The sequence below is a fragment of the Leucopleurus acutus genome (genome assembly GCF_964270905.1).
Source record: "Leucopleurus acutus genome assembly, chromosome: 8".
In the NCBI taxonomy this organism is placed as follows: domain Eukaryota; kingdom Metazoa; phylum Chordata; class Mammalia; order Artiodactyla; family Delphinidae; genus Leucopleurus; species Leucopleurus acutus.
In genome coordinates, this window is record NC_139151.1 from 6,038,269 (window position 1) to 6,058,134 (window position 19,866).

The 19,866-nt window shown below is 38.1% G+C and overlaps 1 protein-coding gene across 3 annotated transcripts in view; it reads left to right on the forward strand.

Annotated features, from left to right (window-relative positions):
- The window catches only part of ARHGAP32 (Rho GTPase activating protein 32), a gene marked incomplete at its 5' end in the record, with an annotated part of 264,616 nt that overhangs the window by 216,264 nt on the left and 28,486 nt on the right, over positions 1 to 19,866 (forward strand). For all 3 annotated transcript variants that reach the window (XM_082844494.1, XM_082844492.1, XM_082844493.1), the window contains 2 exons: positions 12,402 to 12,551; positions 16,517 to 16,619. In XM_082844494.1, coding sequence (XP_082700620.1) covers positions 12,402 to 12,551; positions 16,517 to 16,619 — 253 coding nt within the window. The remainder of the gene's footprint in view (positions 1 to 12,401; positions 12,552 to 16,516; positions 16,620 to 19,866) is intronic.

Sequence of the window (19,866 nt, forward strand, 5' to 3'; positions counted from 1 at the left end):
AGGCATCAGCAACCTATTACAGTTTTCCTGTTTTTAGAATTCTTTGTCTATACTTGTACCCTGTAAAATTTTATGTTTGTGTTCTTTTATTGAAAGACACTTCTAATATGTTTGCAGAATCCCTGTGTTTTTTACAGTTTCTAAGAGGGACTCTTGCCTTGGCTTAAGGCTTTAGTTTTTTAAGTTGCCACTTACCTTCTCCAGTCTTTCGTACTCATTTACATCCCTGCAATGGATACAGGGCAAGTAGGAGTAAAGGAGATTTACCACATGAGTATAAAAGCAAGACTTTAAAAGTGCATCTAGGGCTTCCCTGGTGGCGCAGTGGTTGAGAGTCCGCCTGCCGATGCAGGGGACATGGGTTCATGCCCCGGTTTGGGAAGATCCCACATGCCGCTGAGCGGCTGGGCCCGTGAGCCATGGCCGCTGAGCCTGCGTGTCCGGAGCCTGTGCTCCGCAACGGGAGAGGCCACAACAGTGAGAGGCCCGCGTACCACAAAAAAAAAAAAAAAAAAAGTGCATCTAGTTTGTCACGTTCAAAACTTAAAAACTAAACAAAACAAACTAAATGATTATCTTAATAGATACAGAGAAATCATTTGATAAAGGTCAATACTTGTTCATTTTATGTATCTTGGCAATTAAGAATAGGGAGTTTTTTAAATCTATTTAAGGTTTCTACCCAAAAACCCAAGAAAATTTTATTCTTAATGGTGAGACATAAGAAACAATCTATTTGAAGTCAAGAACAAGATCATTTATTCAAGGTTCAGTGAAACTAGACAAAAAGACATGGAAGGGATAAATTTGTACTATTTGTAGATGACTGTCTTCAAATCCAGAAGAATCTACTGTCAAATTATTAGAAGTAATAACAGAGTTGAGCAAGGTTGCTGAATGAAAGATAAATAATACAGTGACAACAGAGTACCTAATATTTATTAAGGTTTTTTTTTCCTATCCAGCAGAAAAAAAGTGCTTTATATTTAATTCTCTCAGCAATCCTATTAGGTAATTACTGTTTTTAACTTTTTCATAGATGAGGAAAATGAGGTCTGAGAATTAGGTACCTTGTCCACAGTCATACAGCTAGAAGTCGCAGAGGCATGATTGGAACCTCAGTAGTCTGTCACACCATGCTAATTGTGTTTCTATATACCAGTAATAAATTATTAGAAACTCTCATTTAGAAAATAGTACCATTTACAATAGCAATGAAAATCATAAGGTTCCTAAGAATAGCTATAACAAAAGTAAGTAAGACCTTTATGGAGAAAGACTAGAAAAACTTACTGAAGGACATAAAAGAATCTTAAATACATGGAGAGATATACTGTGTTCATGGTCAGGAAGGCTCAATATTGAAAAGAAGTCAGTTTTCCTCTAAAATAATCTGTAATTCAATGCAGCTTCAATCGAATTCCCCAAAGTTTTTTTTCCTCCTATAATTAGAGAAGCAGATGCTAAAATTTATATGAAAGAGTAAAGGGCTAAAAATGTAAAGGCAGGGCCTCCCTGGTGGCGCAGTGGTTGAGAGTCCGCCTGCCGATGCAGAGGACACGGGTTCATGCCCCGGTCCGGGAGGATCCCACATGCCGCAGAGCGGCTGGGCCCGTGAGCCACGGCCACTGAGCCTGCGTGTCCAGAGCCTGTGCTCCTCAACGGGAGAGGCCACAACAGTGAGAGGCCCGTGTACTGCAAAACAAACCAAAAATGTAAAGGCAGTTTTGAAGAATAAGTGGAGGGACTCATTTTTCCAGGTATTAAGACCTATAAAATGCTAGAAATTAAGAAAGTGAGGAATTGATAAAGAGAGACTGGTAGGATTGAGAGAACACAGAAACAGACCCCTCACATACTGTACACATTTTTCATGTAAGAATTAACCTTACAAATCAATGGAGAAAGAATTATCCAGTAAAAGGTGATGAAATAATTGGTTGTGCGTAGAGAAAAAAGTAGTGTGATCACATCTCTGCCTCATCCTAAACATACAAAAAAGTTCAAAGTCAATTAAAAACCTTCAAGTGAAAAAGGTTTAGGAAATAAAAGGTTTAAAAGAAATAAGACAGTATGTTTATGACCTTGGGTAGGGAAAGATATCTTAAAGCATGGAAACCATACACAAAGACGTGATTAGAAATTTAGACAAGATAAGCCAAAGACTGGGAGAACATGTTTGTAACATAAGTAACTGACAGGGGAGGGGACTCGTTTCCCGATTATATAAAGATTCTTGCCCATCAGTAAGAAAAAGACAACCAAATAGTAAAATGGGCCAAGGATGTGAACAGTTATTTCACTGAAGAGGAAGACTGAATGACCAGTGAACATGAAACAATGCCTAATCTCATTAGCAAGCACAGAAGTACACGTTAAAGTGGAATAATAATACTGATCAGATTGATAGAAATGAAAAGTCTGACAGAACTGAATAGGACAAAGAAATGAAGAGTGGAATCCTGAAGTACACCCTATGGGAATGTTATGTTGGTAAATCATTTTAGAGAATATTCTAGCAGAGTTGAAATATGGTTGAAAAGTACATACTCTACAGCCCAGTTGTCCTAGTCTTCAGCATGAGTGCCAGAGAAATTCTCTCAGCTGTGCCAGGAGACACCAGATTGCTCAGTGCAGTACTGATTGTAATAACAAAAACTTCAGAACTCTCTGAATGACAGTCAACAGAATGGGAGTACAGCTGTAGTATATACTTACAGGGGAATACTATAATGCAATTAAAAGGGATATACTGAGCCACAGTTATATATTCTCAAAATAGATAACTTTGAGGAAGGTTTGGTATAGTATGATTCCATTTCTACAAATTTTAAAAACATGCAAAATGATAATATATATTGCTTATGGCTGTATACATGTACAGCTAAAGTATAAAAACATGCATGGAAATGATGACATAAATCGCAGCAATATCTTTTTGGATCCATCACCTAAAGTAATGGAAATAAAAACAAAAATAAACAAATGGGACCTGATTAAACTGAAAAGCTTTTGCACAGCAAAGGAAACCATAAGCAAAATCAAAAGACAACCTACAGAATGGGAGAAAATATTTGTTGTTTTTGTTTATATGTATCTGGTAGGTTGGTTGCATTTCCCTGCCTTGGAGAAGTGGCCTTTTGTAGGAGGTGTCCTTGGCGTCCCAGCAGCGAACTCCCCTCTCATCACCAGAGCTTTGTGCTGAGCTTGGGTCACAAGCGGCTGACTGTGGAACCCTGTGGGGGCCTGGGGCTCCAGGGGGAAGGGGGCTCCAGGCTGGCTCACTGGGGGCAGAGTCAGGGTTCAGGAGAGCCCGGGGCTGTTGCCTGCCCACTGGTGAGTGAAGCCAGGTCTTGGGACTAGTGCTGGCCTCCTGTAGGGCAGGGCTGGGTCCTGGGTTCTGGCTGCAGAGCCCAGGGGTCCTAGGGCTGATATCAGATGGCTGGTGAGTAGCGCTGCTTCCTGGCGCCCTTGGCTGTGGAGGCTGGGATGTCCCAGAGCTTGTGTTAGCCGGCTGGAGGATGGGGCCAAGGCCCAGAGGATGCTGGGCCTGCTGCCTGCCTTCTGGTGGTTGGAGCTGGGTCCCGGGGTCTCTTTCTGGAGGTCCCTGGGGGTCCCAGGTTTATTGTCTGTGCACTGTTGTGTGAGACCGGGTCCTGGGTCCTCTGGTGGGCCTGGCTGTGTCTAGGGGCGGCTGTGGGCTTTGGGAGTCTTAAGCAGCCTGTTTGTTGGTGGGTGAGGCTGTTTCTACACCCAGTTAGTTGCTTGGCCTGTTGCGCCCCGGCACTGGCGCCTATAGGCTGATGGGTTGGGGGCTGGGCTGGGTCCTGAGGCCGATAAGCTAGAGGGAGGATTCCAGAATGGTGCTTGCCAGGACCAGTGTCCACATGGTAGACCCGACTCCTCAAAAATGGCTACCACCTGTGTCTGTGTCCCCAGGGGAGCTGCAGTTGCTCGCTGCCTCGGAGAGACTCTCCAAAATCAGCAGGCTGGTCTGACCCAGGCTCCTTTCAAATCACTGCTTCTGCCCTGGCTCCCGGAGTGTGTGAGATTCTGTGTGCCCTTTAAGAGTGGAGTCTCTATATCCCCCAACCCTCCGGGACTCCCAAAAGTAAGCTCTGGTGACCTTCAAAGCCAAATGCTCTGGGGGCTTGTTTTCCTGGTGCAGGACTCCTGAGCTGGGGAGCCCAGCATGAGGCTTGGACCCCTCACTTCTTTGGTAGAAGCTCCGTAGTTATTACTAGTCTCCTGCTGTGGTTCATCCACCCTGAAGGTTTGACTGTATTGCAACTCCACCCCTCCTACCTGTCTTGTTGTGGTTCTTTTTTTATATCTTTAGTTGTAGAAGATCTTTTCTGGTAGGTTCTGGTCTTTTTCATCGATGATCGTTCTGCAAATAGTTGTAATTCTGGGGAGCCCGTGAGAGGAGGCGAGCTCAGAGTCTTTCTACACCATCTTGGCTGATCTTGAAGAGCAGAATTTTTTTTAGAAAACTAATCTGTGGATATAATAACAAAGTAAGGGAAAAATCAATTTGACATTGCTTAGAGAAAAGTCCTTTCTCCATATCTATTGGTATGAATATATATGTTGTTGTGTGTTAAATGAAAACAAGTTTATGGAATTTTGTATTAAAATTTGAATCTTTTCATATTTATTTAACATAAAATATTTCAAAGTATGCAACAGAGACAGAATTTGAGAGGTTATAAAGACCCTTAAATATCCCAGAGTCCAGTTGCCTGTATTTCTATTCCAGTCTCTTAAATTTCCATCAAATGGTCATCTAATCTATGTTTGTAAAAATTTGAGCAAAAGGCAGGACATTGTGTACAATTGTGAAAATCCATTGGACATGTAAACCTTACACTCATACTTTATTATACCTTAGGTTAACCAAGATAATCTCCTCAGGTATTATGCATCCCACCTCTACCCTCTCACTCTGTCTGCTTGGCCATATGAATTCATTACAGATCTTAGAACTTGATGCTTATAATCAAATAAACCTAATGCCAAGGCTCTTATCTGACACAAATCATCTTCCTTTAATTTAATTTACTGAGAAATTACTTCAAGCCCAGACTTCTCTCACGTCAGTCTAGAAGATTTCTAAGACCCAATTTAGAGAACTCTGAATTTAAGTGAAGTATTATGAGAAAAGGAGAATTCTTGGGATTTGCTGGAGAAATACTATACTTGTGTAGTTAGAAACTCCTGGTGCCCTGCCTCTCCATGTCAAGGTTCACCGTGCCCCTATAAACTGGTTGTTGGTATCATAAAGATTTACCTTGGAGATAGTAAGTTGTGTGTCATACTGCTAAAGCTTTTAACTACTGGAAGAACTGGTCTGGTTGCGTTTGTGTCAAGTTTGAAGCAATTGCAAGCATGAAATCTTGTCTAAATGATATGGAAGAAAGTAGCCTTGTGGCATATGTTGCATTTTAACCCTAGAGTAGGGAATTTGAATACACAGTGGTATGATTTGCTTTTGTCTAAGTACTGTTTTGTGTTGTATTTTTTATCTGTGGAAATGTCTGTTATCATTTTCATTTCTCTGATCCACCATATTTGGTGGACCTTAACCCTAACACACTTTACACTGTATTCCAAGGTTCCTTTGCTGAAGTGGGTTTATAGGCACTTACCTATCTAAAGCCAGTCCCCCACTCTCCCTTCCTCAGGAGAGGTCTCCTGATTTCATTGACAGTATTCCATACTCTGTTCCTCGAAAGGTAGTTTTACTAAGGAGTTTACTAGTTTGTTATAAGAAAATGGGTGGGGGCAGTGTAGTGTCCAAAAGCCATTTTATTGTCTAAGAAATGGGAAGAAAATATAAAGTGAAGAAAAAATTAATATGAAGAGACATTTATATTTGGAAGTGTTGTTAGATCTTCAAATTTGTAACTAAATTGAGTATTTTTATTAGTTTAAATTTCCAGTGCAATGAAATTTGTCTATCTCAATAGGTAATTGATTATTTAATTATGGATGCCAGAGTTTTTCACCATAACTATCTCTAAATTGGAATGCCAATTGTAATAACAATAGCAGCAACACTAAAACTGTGTAGAACATAGTTCAATCTTTCTTTGAAGACTTAGAAATTATTTAAGATTGCATGTCTAGTCACCATTATGAATATTAGTTATTTTGGTATCTCACATTGGGATATAGGTTGGCAGGAAGAGACCACACCCACCCCTCATTCCCATTACAAGTTTAGGTTTAAAGTTTCCAATTTATTTAGTAGTGTTTTTAGAAAGGTGACAGAAGCAGCGTGGCCACGCCGAGTAGAAGCCAGGTTATGCGCATATCAGCACAATTTCCCAGAACCCACAAGTGCCAGATGGGGGCACAGAGTTGCTAATGACACTCTCCACTGGTCTTAATTTTGTGTCATACTGCAAGCTCCTACTTGAGTCTTATGTCATTATTTAGGAAAAATAAATATGAATGGTCTTTACCCTACAGGAAAAGATAGCCAGCTTTCCTTCTTCTTGAGCCAAACTTAGAACACCAAAGACAGTCAAAGCTACCAGGTGTCCTGGAAAGTCCAGTTCTACCCAGGTTGCCCTCTGACTAATGTAATTTTATTGTGTATGAGAGTTTGGTCGGAGGAGCATGAATACAAATCAATTTCCTTACAGTTATCGCTGAATTGTGAACGTATTTCCTGGTTAATATATAATTAATTTCAATCAGTAATTCGAGATACGATACTGCCAACTGATGTGAAAGAAATAAACCTATCGCTCTCTACTTGCAGAGAGCCCAGTTCAATATGGCAAACTATCATGGCAGGTTTTTTTAATGCTCTCGCTCCATTTATGCTGAAAATCGTCACTCCCTTCCTTCTTTTCTTCTGGGGAGTATTTTAAGAAGTCATAGTCGTTCTTCATGATATTCAAATCTTTATGACGTCCCAAAGCTGGCCAGTGGGAGTCCATTCAACTCAGTTCTTTTGACATGGCTCCTGATGGGTGTGGGTGCTTCCCCTGCTTTCTGTCTCAAAAAAATATCGCAGTCTCACCTTGTGCTTGCTTGCTGTCAACTTGCAAACAGGCATTTCTCCAAGGAGTCCTGGTTTATTTTGTTAGGGAATGATATTTAGAAATCCAGATCTGAGACCAAAGGCGTTCATGCAACTGGAATGTCATTGTTCCTAAGCCTTTTCAGTAGCTAGAGCTTAGGGAAAATGTGTATATATTTTAATTTTGAGTTCATGTTCACATTTCCAACTCATAGCTAACATTAGGGATATTTTTTCTTAAATTCCTTTATTTTATTATTGTATCTGCTTTCTCTCACACAGTTGAAAGAAGTTAAATATTACTTGGTAGTTGTTTCGTCCCTAGAATATATCCCGGTAACCATGTGCAGTTAGTTTATTGTTGACAAGGCATTTAAAATATTTTCTCTCTGTTGACAGTATTACCAATTTGATATATTATTAGATACATTTCTTAGGTTATTTCCAATCTTAGGATTTGCTTTTTTAACTTTCTAAATTTATATTTGAACGTGTAGAAAGAACACTAACATAATTCAGAAGTCAAACTACATAAAAAGGTATATTCAGAACAGTCTCATTTTTTATCCCCACCCTTTCCCCACCCATTTTTTTTACCCATTATTATTAATTTCTGGTTTATCCTTCCAGTGTTTCTCTTTGCAAAACTAAGCTCTTATGTACACACATACATGTGTTTATTATATATTATGAATTTATGTGTGTGTGATGTATTTATTCCATATCCTTTCTTATGCTAAATATACTGTTCTCTACCTTCCTTTTTGACTTAATATATTCTGGGGATTGCTTCATATCAATAGGTAGAGATCCTCTTTAAAAAAAAACAAAAGCCAAACAGCAGTCCTCTGCACAGATGTATCCATTAATATTCAATCAGTTTGCTGTTAATGCACATTTAGGTTTCTAATACACCTATCGGGTTATTTTTAAAGTAACCTTTCTAAAGTGTTTAAACTCTTCAGTGTGTTTTCATTGCATAAAATCCAGACTCTGTATTATGGCCTCTAGTGCTGGCCTTTACCTGCCTCTTCAGCCTCATTTCACACAGTCTTCCTTGTTCACTACACTTGCATCTTCCAGTTCATATATGACTTCCTCAGACCTTCCCTGACCACCTTATCAAGGTATTGGGTTAGCCAAAAGGTTTGTTCGGTTTTTTCCATAAGATGGCTTTAGTAGCGCTTAGTTGTCTTTAACTTCATTCGAAACAATTTTGTTAGATTGTATTGTGACAGCTGTCATATCAGTGTGCATTTAAAAAAAACTTATCAAAATTGGTGAATTTTTGTGTAGCCACTTTAATATTGAAGATGGAAGAAAAAAAGTGACACTCTCGGCATATTATGCTTTATTATTTCAAGAAAGGTAAAAACGCAACCGAAACGCAAAAAAAGATTTGTGCAGTGTATGGAGAAGGTGCTGTGACTGATCGAACGTGTCAAAAGTGGTTTGCGAAGTTTTATGCTGGAGATTTCTCTCTGGACAATGCTCCACAGTCGGGTAGATCAGTTGAAGTTGATAGTGATCAAATTGAGACATTAAATCAAATCGAGACATTAATTGAGAACAATCAACGTTACACCACTCGGGAAGTAGCTGACATACTCAAAATACTCAAATCAAGTGCTGAAAATCATCTGTATTAGCTTCGTTATGTTAATCGCTTTGATGTGTTGGGTTCCACATAAGTTAAGTGAATAAAAACCTTGACCGTATTTCTGCATGTGATTCTCTACTTAAACATAATGAAAATGTTCCATTTTTAAAACAAATTGTGATGGGCCATGAAAAGTGGATACTGTACCATAATGTGGAACGGAAGAGATCGTGGGGCCAGTGAAATGAACCACCACCAACCACACCAAAGGCCAGTCTTCATCCAAAGAAGGTGATGTTATGTATATGGTGGGATTGGAAGGGAGTCCTCTATTATGAGCTCCTTCCAGAAAACGAAACTATTCATTCCAACAGGTCTAATTAGTACTGCTCCCGATTAGACCAACTGAAAGTAGCACTCGACAAAGAGCGTCCAGAATTAGTCAACAGAAAATGCATAATCTTCCATCAGGGTAATGCAAGACCACATGTCTCTTTGATGACCATGCAAAAACCGTTACAGCTTGGCTGGGAAGTTCTGATTCATCTGCTCTATTCACTAGATATTGCTCCTTTGGATTTCCATTTATTTCGGTCTTTACAAAATTCTCTTAATGGGAAAAATTTCAATTCCCTGGAAGACTATAAAAGGTACCTGGAACAGTTCTTTGCTCAAAAAGATAAAAGATTTTGGGAAGATAGAATTACGAAGTTGCCTGAAAAATGGCAGAAGGTAGTAGAACAAAACGGTGAATATGTTTTTCAACAAAGTTCTTGGTGAAAGTGAAAAATGTGTCTTTTATTTTTACTTAGAAACCAAAGGAACTTTTTGGCCCACCCAATAGTTTCTTTTTCTCATCACTATTACTGCACTCTGTTTATTTCCTACTAGCAGTTAAAAGCAATCTGAAATTACCTTGCTGTCTTAATTTAGGCTGTATCATATAGTGGCTAAGAACTTGGGTTTTGAGCTAGACCATCTGACTTTTAATTCTGGTTCCATGACCTTAGACATGTTACTTAGCACTCTGTGCCTGAGTTTCTTCCTCTAAAAAGGGGGTCATAATAGTATTTTCCTTATAGGATCCTATGAGAAATGAATGGTTAATAAATATAAACACTTATGCAGTTGTTGGCACGTAACTAAGCATAAAATAAATGCCGGCTATATGGGTATTATTATTTGTTCATTCCTTCTCTCCTCAATAAGCTCTGACAGCAAGAGCTTGTCTCACTTGTTGCCCACTGTACTCTCAGTTCCTGAGGTACAGGAGGCACTTACATGTTTGTTGCTAAATGAATAATAGCTAAAATTCAGTTCCCATCCCTTTGAAATATTCCTGGAAATCTGACTAAAAGAATGCTTTCTCATGCACATCATATGCAGTTGCCAAATCCAACAGATATTTTCATCAAATTCAGCATCAAAGTACAAATGCCTACTTTTTAGCATGTGTCTTGGAAGTTCTGGTTAATTATTAAAATCTGAAAAAGAAATCAGAAATTATTCTTATCAGAAACAGGATGGAATTACCATATTTGCTTTAACACAGTTATATACCCATGAAATCCGAAAGGATCAACTAAAATTCTCCTAAAATTGTTGGGAGTTTAGAAAATGATCAGATTTGAGCCATACATAAAGAAATAATTTTCTAGTATACCAGTAACTACCAGTTAAGACTGTAATTGAAGAAAACTATTATTCTACAAAAGCAGCAAAAAAAAAAAAAAAGGTAAAATACTTAGCAGTATCCCTAGCAAGAAATATGTGGAATGTGTCTTTTCATAAAATTAGAAAGCTTTACTGCGAGATATAATAGCTTTAGAAAACTGATGACACACCCTGTTTCCAGGTAGAGATATTGAATATTATAGAAATTAAAATTCTTCCAAATATATAAAATTAAATTACCATAAAGCAAACTCATTTGTTTTTATTCATTAATCTTCTCAAAATCATTTTAAAGTTTGTTAGAGAATGTTCAAAAATGAACAAAAATGGTTTGATGGCCACACTTTAACAACAAAGATTCATAACACACAGTCTGCTAGCGACTAGGGGAGAATAAAACTCATACAAGTTCAGTGACTTTTAATATACTAATATTACAAGTGTGACATACTTCTGAAGTTACCCCAATGTGCTATAAATGTCTCAGCAGTTGAGAGACCATGTCATTTAACTTTGTAGCAAGGATCTCAGACACAAGTGAGGTTGTAATTTACCCAGAGTGTCACAGCATGTTAGAGATAGCATCAAAATTATACTGACGATTCTAAGTAAAATTTAACTAATTGGTATAGAAAAAATAAATTTCCTCTTTAATCTGTGTACAGTCTAGGATGACTGCCTTGTCCCAGTTTGTTCAGGACTTTCCTGGTTTTAGCACTGAAAGGCTCATGTCCCACGAAACCTCTCAGTTATGGGCCAGTTACAGTTGATCACCTTTGTACAGTTCATAGAAAAGATGCTTAAGTCTATAAATAGAGTTTCCCCCAAAATGTAAAGAGAGTGTTTAATCTGGTCAGAGTAACCCATCTAGTGGTCCATTTAGGCCACAAGTTAATCTCAGTACACAGAATTCCTACAGGAGGATTCATCAGTTCAAGGGATTTATGATTTGGGTTCCCTCAAGAAACTATAGCAGGGTTCAGTAAGACTCCTGTAATCATATACAAACTGAGTAGGAGGATTGAGGCCATGTGGCTTAGTGTTCTATCCTGCAGCTAATCTCTGATCTTATGGTAATTTGTTGTATGTTGACTTCTAGCCCTGCAGGCTGCACTTCTCAGCAAAAGTCAGTTTTCTAAGGATTTGTTTGCTTTCAGATCTTTCGCTGTTATCTTTCTAACATATAAGTCAGTGGAAATGTCTTACTATATGTAATTTACTTATCTCTTGCCTTGATCTACAAAGGATTTAAGGTGACATATTTGGTAGACTACAGATGAATGTTAATAGAAAATCGAATGCTTTTTTATGTGTGTGTGTGTCTTGTACTTACATAGCCATTAGTTTGACAAGTGTGATCTATATCATAATGCAATGAGAAAGAGGGAGGTTTTTGTTTGTTTGTTTGTTTTTGGCGGTACATGAGCCTCTCCCGTTGTGGAGCACAGGCTCCAGACGCACAGGCCCAGCGGCCATGGCTCACGGGCCCAGCTGCTCCGCGGCATGTGGGATCTTCCCGGACCGGGGCACAAACCCGCGCCCCCTGCATCGGCAGGCGGACTCCCAACCACTGCGCCACCAGGGAAACCCCGAGGGAGTTGTTTATTTTTTCAGTTTTACTTTCCAGATTGTAAATGTCATGAAAATTTCTAACCACTAAATAAAATATTTTAGAAATTAACTAGAAATGCAGTTTTTAAATTTACACCATTTTAAGTCTTACTTACCATGAAGATCTCCAAAGCAATATAAAACTCAGGTCCCAGTTATCCTGTAGCACGCTTGGGTAGCATTGGGAAGATGGCTGGTTTACCACGCTTGATTTAAAGAAGTCACAAATTATAATACTTCAGTTTGCTCACAATCCCATCAAATAAGATCACAGGCTGGTGAGAAGAACATGCAAAACCCTGATATTATTTGTAAAGCAACTGTTTCTTCAACTTCTGCTGAAAATTTCCTACAGAATATAAAGTATACTTGTAATAGATTATTTTGTAGTCAGCTATTGAGATCTGCATTTCTTTTCACACTAAGTAAAAATGTGACCTCTTACCCCAACTAAGGTATTTTCTCTTTATTATTATTTTTTAGTATCTAAAAAGCACGGCAAGCTCATTACTTTCTTACGGACATTCATGAAGTCTCGTCCAACAAAACAGAAGTTGAAGCAGCGTGGGATCTTGAAAGAAAGGGTATTTGGTTGTGACCTGGGGGAGCACCTTCTGAATTCTGGTTTTGAAGGTAAAAATAAAATTTATAAACTCATAATTTTAGTTTCTGACCTCTCCCTGTTGATTTCCTATAATCAATTAAAGTAGATTAGGCAAGCAGTACCTATCCCAAGTAAGTTCAGCAGCATGTATTGAACGTTTTCAGGTACTCACCTGAGCTCTGGGGCAGCTGAGAATCAGGAGGGGTCTAGGAATGCACTTTGGCATCAGAGATGCTTGTAATCTGTTCAGGAAGAGGAAAACATTCACACAGAGGGTATAGTAGCTATGCTAGTTTACATTATTTTCATATCTGTCCAGATAGCTTCCTCAGCCAGTTTTCCTTCTCACAGTTTATTCTAAAATGTTTATTTCTCTTTTGAAAAAAAAGTCATAGTTTTGAGACTGTATATTACCAAGACCAGCCTCCCAGCTTTTATAACTAGAAATTTCAATTCCTTTTTCTGTAAATTAAATTCTTATTCAAGAATTCAGTGCTTAGATGAATGGATGGATGTGATCATTATGAGGGAGTGTTTTCCAGTTTGTTATTAGCTTTCAAATATCAATTCAGCAAGTTTTAGTTGTGCTTAGAAGTTTTGGTTGTGTTTCCATTCTTAGTAAGTGTGGTAGAGAGGACAGATGCCAATATATTATTTCTTTATGAAAAAATAACAGGTTTAATAACTGTAATGGTTATATATTCCCTAACTATGATAAAATCTATTCTAGTGGAACAAAGGGTTTGTAGGTGTCATTGATTTTTTCATAGGACTTGTTTTATTTGCTGCACATATTTGAAGCCAAATATTCTTAAAATGAGATAGCTTTTTTAAAAAGTGAGAACTTTGTAGAAAACTAGGTAAAACTACATTAGGTACAAAATGTAAAAAATATTTTAAAACTCAAGGTGAGGAAATTCTGTTGCCCGAATGTATTTCTGTTTGAGGTTATTTGGCCCTTTCAACAAGAGGCTTTCTTAAACTATTGTAAATATACGGGGAGTTTATAATCAGAGCACACTAGAAACAAGCAAGGCCCAAATAACCCCTGAAATTAATCCTTTAGGTAATCGTATTTTTCTAACCAAAAATCATGATGCACATTCTAATGTGTAACACTGTACCGTGTACTCCTGGCCTGGAAGCCACTGCCTTGAGAATGGGACTTGACTGTTTCGTCTGTGTTACACAATGCTTGCATGATGCCTGGCATATAAAAGGGATCTTTGAATGATGGCTGAATGTGTAAAGGGAATGACTGACTGAATAAATGAAGAGAAAAGAACAGAAATGAAACTGAAACTGTCAAGAAAAATAAAGGACCAATTTTTGTCATACTTACTTATACTTTTAGCCATGATTCTAATCTTAAGGGTCATCAGTTTAATTTAAACATTTACTTCCTATTGTGTTGTCATTTGATGATTAAAAAGTACTAAAAATATTAAATGAGTGGTTTAGAAGTGTATTATTTGGAGAGTGTGGGAATAATTCTTAAAGTTATATCACCTTTGGGCTTCCCTGGTGGCGCAGCAGTTGAGAGTCTGCCTGCCGATGCAGGGGACATGGGTTCGTGTCCTGGTCCGGGAAGATCCCACATGCCGCGGAGCGGCTGGGCCCGTGAGCCATGGCCACTGGGCCTGCGCGTCTGGAGCCTGTGCTCCGCAACGGGAGAGGCCACAACAGTGAGAGGCCTGCGTACTGAAAAAAAAAAAAAAAAGTTATATCACCTTTTGGAAGAACCATTTTGGAGGTTTCTAATGTTATGTTTTGACTGGGTTATTATTTAATGTGCACTTGGCTGGTTGGTTAGATGATTTGAGGGGAAAAGGTAGTTAATAAAATGCCTTTTTGTACTAGGATTTCTTCTAATAATATATTGGGTTCTCATATTACTTTCTTATGTTAGTGAAAAAAAGAATTCAGATCTTTTCTCTTTTTATCTTCCTATTACTGTTCTTCAGTTTCTACTCTCTGTTTTTCAAAATGAAAGTTTATGCTCTTCTCTTTCACTTTGCTACTAATTTTAATTATATGTCTCATTAGTCTCTCTTAAAATCCTAAGTAATAGCAATGTTCAGTTATATAGTTTTATTTATGAAGTTCTATGATGTGATTATTTTTTGGACATTCAGTCCTTTTACTTAGGGAACGTAAAGTGTAAAGAAACAGTTCAGATGTTTTCCATGAAGTATGATGTCTGTAGAGGCTTAGCTGTATAATCAGGGAAAGACCTCTAATTCCCCATATTTTCAAGTTTCCCTACTTGTTTGGGAGAACATAAGCAAGTATGAATATAATATCACATGGTTGTAAGAATCCCAGGGAAGTTATCTATACTTTTTGACAGATGGTATGTTATTTTTTTTCAGGTTTTTTTCTTTTTTTTTTTTTTTTGGAGTATAATTGCTTTACAATGTTGTGCTGTACAGTGAAGTGAATCAGCTATATGTATACCTATATCCCCTCCCTCTTGGACCTCCTTCCCACCCGCCCCATCCCACCCATCTAGGTCGTCACAGAGCACTGAGCTGAGCTCCCTGTGCTATACAGCAGGTTCCCGCTAGCTGTCTATTTTACACATGGTAGTGTATTTATGTCAAATCTAATCTCCCAATTTGTCCTACCCTCCTCTTCCCTCTCTGTGTCCACATGTCCATTCTCTACATTTGTGTCTCTATTCCTGCCCTGAAAATAGGTTCATTTGTACCATTTTTCTAGATTCCACATATATGCATTAATATACAATATTTGTTTTTCTCTTTCTGACTTACTTCACTCTGTATGACAGACTCTAGGTCCATCCACATCTCTACAAATGACCCAATTTTGTTCCTTTTTATGGCTGAGTAATATTCCCTTGTATACATGTACCACATCTTCTTTATCCATTCATCTGTCGTTGGACATTTAGGTTGTTTCCATGTCCTGGCTATTGTAAATAGTGCTGCAGTGAACATTGGGGTACATGTGCCCTTTTGAATTATGGTTTTCTCAGGGTATATGCCCAGTAGTGGTATTGCTGGGTCGTATGGTAATTCTATTTTTAGTTTTTTAAGGAACCTCCATACTGTTCTCCCTAGTGGCTATATCAATTTACATTCCCACCAACAGTGCAAAAGGGTTGCCTTTTCTCCACACCCTCTCCCGTATTTATTGTTTGTAGATATTTTGATGATGGCCATTCTGACCGGTGTGAGGTGATACCTCATAGTAGTTTTGATTTGCATTTGTCTAATAATTAGTGATGTTGAGCATCTTTTCATGTGCCTCTTGGCCATCTGTATGTCTTCTTTGGTGAAATGTCTGTTTAGGTCTTCTGCCCATTTTTTAATTGGTTTGTTTGTTTTTTTGGTATTGAGCTCCGTGAGCTGTTTGTGTATTTTGGAGATTAATCCATTGTTCGTTGCTTGATTTGCAAATATTTTCTCCCATTCTGAGGGTTGTCTTTTCATCCTGTTTATGGTTTCCTTTGCTGTGCAAAAGCTTTTAAGTTTAGTTGGGTCCCATTTGTTTATTTTTGTTTTTATTTTCATTACTCTAGGAGGTGGGTCAAAAAAGATCTTGTTTTGATTTACGTCAAAGAGTTCTTCCTATGTTTTCCTCTAAGAGTTTTATAGTGTCTGGCCTTACATTTAGGTCTCTAATCCATTTTGAGTTTATTTTTGTGTATGGTGTTAGGGAGTGTTCTAATTTCATTCTTTTACATGTAGCTGTCCAGTTTTCCCGGCACCACATATTGAAGAGGCTGTCTTTTCTCCATTGTATTTTCTTGCCTCCTTTGTCATAAATTAGGTGACCATATGTGACCACTTATCTAGCATAGATGTGAAATTAATTAAATATGCCCTTGTCAGTTTTTGTAGTAGATTAATCTCCACCCCTTAAAACTTTAATTTGCCAATTTCATTTTGCTAAGACATTCTCATTTTTTGTGACTTTGTTTCCACTGAATACTCTCAATTTAATCCATGTCTTCAAAAATTCTCTCTAGTGCCCCAGGTTCTTCAAAGCTGTACAGCGTTCATTGAGAGATATGGCATCGTGGATGGAATATATCGTCTCTCTGGCGTTGCCTCCAATATCCAGAGACTACGGTAAAACCTCATATGGCATTTTCTTTTTCGTTCCTACTGTAATTCATTAAAATGAAACTGTTTCAAAATTAAATCACTTATATTGATAACCGTAATCTTCCATAAGATAGTTTAGATAAAGTAGGAAATAATATCCATATTGTTCTCTGTGTATATTTTCCTAAATGCCATCTCTTCGTTTGTAGTATCAGAAAACCACGTCCCTTAATCTCTTCAATACTTGTATTTTCTCTTTGCAATATTTGAAGATTTTTAAAAATTGAATTTGAACCTATGATAACCATGAGAGATGATAATTTACATTATAATAGAATTATTCTTTAGTTAATTACAATTGATGAGAGCGACCTTTCTAATCTCCTTTCACCTGGGCTTTGTAGTATATGTTCAAGAGTGCATTTATTACATTTTGCACATCCTCTCCCATTATAGTCTCAGAGACAAGAATAGTGGTATCCTTTACACCAGCAATAGAATTTTTAATTTTTGCTTAATCTCTTAGATTCTAGTCTATTCTTAACATGTTATTATCCTTTATTTTTCACTGTGGTGCATGATAATTGCCATTATTCTACAGCATTTTAATGTTCTGATTTGACCACAGAGTTCATCTCTATTTTCAGGAATACATGTTTGGAAAATAACTGCAATTGATTCTTTTCTTTTTTTTTAATAGATCTTTATTGGAATATAATTGCTTCACAATACCATGTTAGTTTCTGTTGCACAACAAAGCGAATCAGCCATATGCATACACAGGTCCCCATATCCCCTCCCTCTTGAGCCTCCCTCCCACCCTCCCTATCCCAGCCCTCTAGGTCATCACAGAGCACCGAGCCGATCTCCCTGTGCTATGCTGCTGCTTCCCACCAGCCAACGGTTTTACATTTGGTAGTGTATATATGTCGATGCTATTCTCACTTTGCCCCAGCTTCCCCCTCCCACCCCATGTCCTCAGGTCCATTCTCTATGTCTACCTCTTTATTCCTGCCCTGCAACTAGGTTCATCAGTACCTTTTTTTTTTTTTAAGATTCCATATATATGAGTTAGCATATGGTATTTGTTTTTCTCTTTCTGACCTACTTCACTCTGTATGACAGACTCTAGGTCCATCCGCATCTCTGCAAACGACCCAATTTCGTTCCTTTTTATGGCTGAATAATATTCCATTGTATATATGTGCCACATCTTCTTTATCCATTCATCTGTCATTGAACATTTAGATTGTTTCCATGTCCTGGATATTGTAAATAGTGCTGCAGTAAACATTGTGGTACATGTCTCTTTTTGAATTACGGTTTTCTCAGGGTATGTGCCCAGTAGTGGGATGGCTGGGTCATATGGTAGTTCTATTTTTAGTTTAGTTTTTATTTTAATAAATTTATTTATTTATTTACTTACTTATGGCTGCGTTGGGGCTTCATTGCTGCACGTGGGCTTTCTCTAGTTGCGACAAGTAGGGACTGCTCTATTGTGGTGTGTGGGCTTCTCATTGCAGTGGCTTCTCTTGTTGCAGAGAATGGGCTCTAGGCATGCAGGCTTCAGTAGTTGTGGCACACAGGCTTAATCATTCTGCCTCATGGGCTCCAGAGTGCAGGCTCAGTAGTTGTGGTGCACAGGCTTAGTTGCTCCATGGCATGTTGGATCTTCCTGGACCAGGGCTCGAACCTGTGTCCCCTGCATTGGCAGGCGGATTCTTAACCCCTGCACCACCAGGGAAGTCCTATTTTTAGTTTTTTAAGGACCCTCCATGCTGTTTCCCATAGTGGTTGTATCAATTTACATTCCTGCCAACAGTGCAGAAGGGTTCCCTTTTTACCACACCCTTTCCAGCATTAAATTGTTTCTAGATTTTTTGATAATGGCCATTCTGACCGGTTTGAGGTGATACCTCATTGTAGTTTTGATATGCATTTCTCTAACAATTAGTCATGTTGAGCATCTTTTCATGTGCCTCCCAGCCATCCATATGTCCTCCTTGGTGAAATGTATACCTAGGTCTTCCACATGTTTTTTAACTGGATTGTTTGTTTTATTGATATTGAGCTCCATGAGCTGTTTGTATATTTTGGAATTAATCCTTTGTTGTTTCATTTGCAAATATTTTCTCCAATTCTGAGGGTTGTCTTTTTGTCTTGTTTACGGTTTCCTTTGCTGTGCAAAAGCTTTTAAGTTTCATTAGGTCCCATTTGTTTATTTTTGTTTTTATTTCCATTACTCTAGGAGGTGGGTCAAAAAGGATCTTGCTGTGATTTATGTCAAAGAGTGTTTTCCTATGTTTTCCTCTAAGAGGTTTATAGTGTCTGGTCTTACATTTAAGTATTTAATCCATTTTGAGTTTATTTTTGTGTGTGGTATTAGGTAGTGTTCTAATTTTATTCTTTTGCATGTAGCTGTCCAGTTTTCCCGGCACCACTTATTGAAGAGGCTGTCTTTTCTCCATTGTATGTTCTTGCCTCCTTTGTCATAAATTAGGTGACCATACGTGCATGCGTTTATCTCTGGGCTTTCTATCCTGTACCATTGATCTATATTTCTGTTTTTGTGCCAGTACCATACTGTCTTGATTACTGTAGCTTTGTGGTATAGTTTGAAGTCAGGGAGCCTGATTCCTCCAACTCTGTTTTTCTTTCTCAAGATTGCTTTGGCTATTTGGGGTCTTTTGTGTTTCCATACAAATTGTAAAATTTTTTGTTCTAGTTCTGTGAAAGATGCCATTGGTAGTTTGATAGGGATTGCATTGAATCTGTAGATTGCTTTGGGTAGTATAGTCATTTTCACAAATATTGATCCTTCCAATCCAAGAACATGGTATATTTTTCCACCTGTTTATGTCATCTTTGATTTCTTTCATCAGTGTTTTATAGTTTTCTGAGTAGAAGTCTTTTGCCTCCTTAGGCAGGTTTATTCCTAGGTATTTTATTCTTTATGTTGCAGTGGTAGATGGGTGTGTTTCCTTCATTTCTCTTTCTGATTTTTCGTTGTTGGTGCATAGGAATGCCAGAGATTTCTGTGCATTAATTTTGTATCCTGCAACCTTACCAAATTCATTGATTAGTTCTAGTAGTTTTCTGGTGGCATCTTTAGGATTTTCTATGTATAGTATCATGTCATCGCAAACTGACAGTTTTACTTGTTCTTTTCCAATTTGTACTCCTTTTATTTCTTTTTCGTCTCTGATTGCTGTGACTAGGACTTCCAAAACTATGTTGAATAAGCGTGGTGAAAGTGGACATCCTTGTCTTC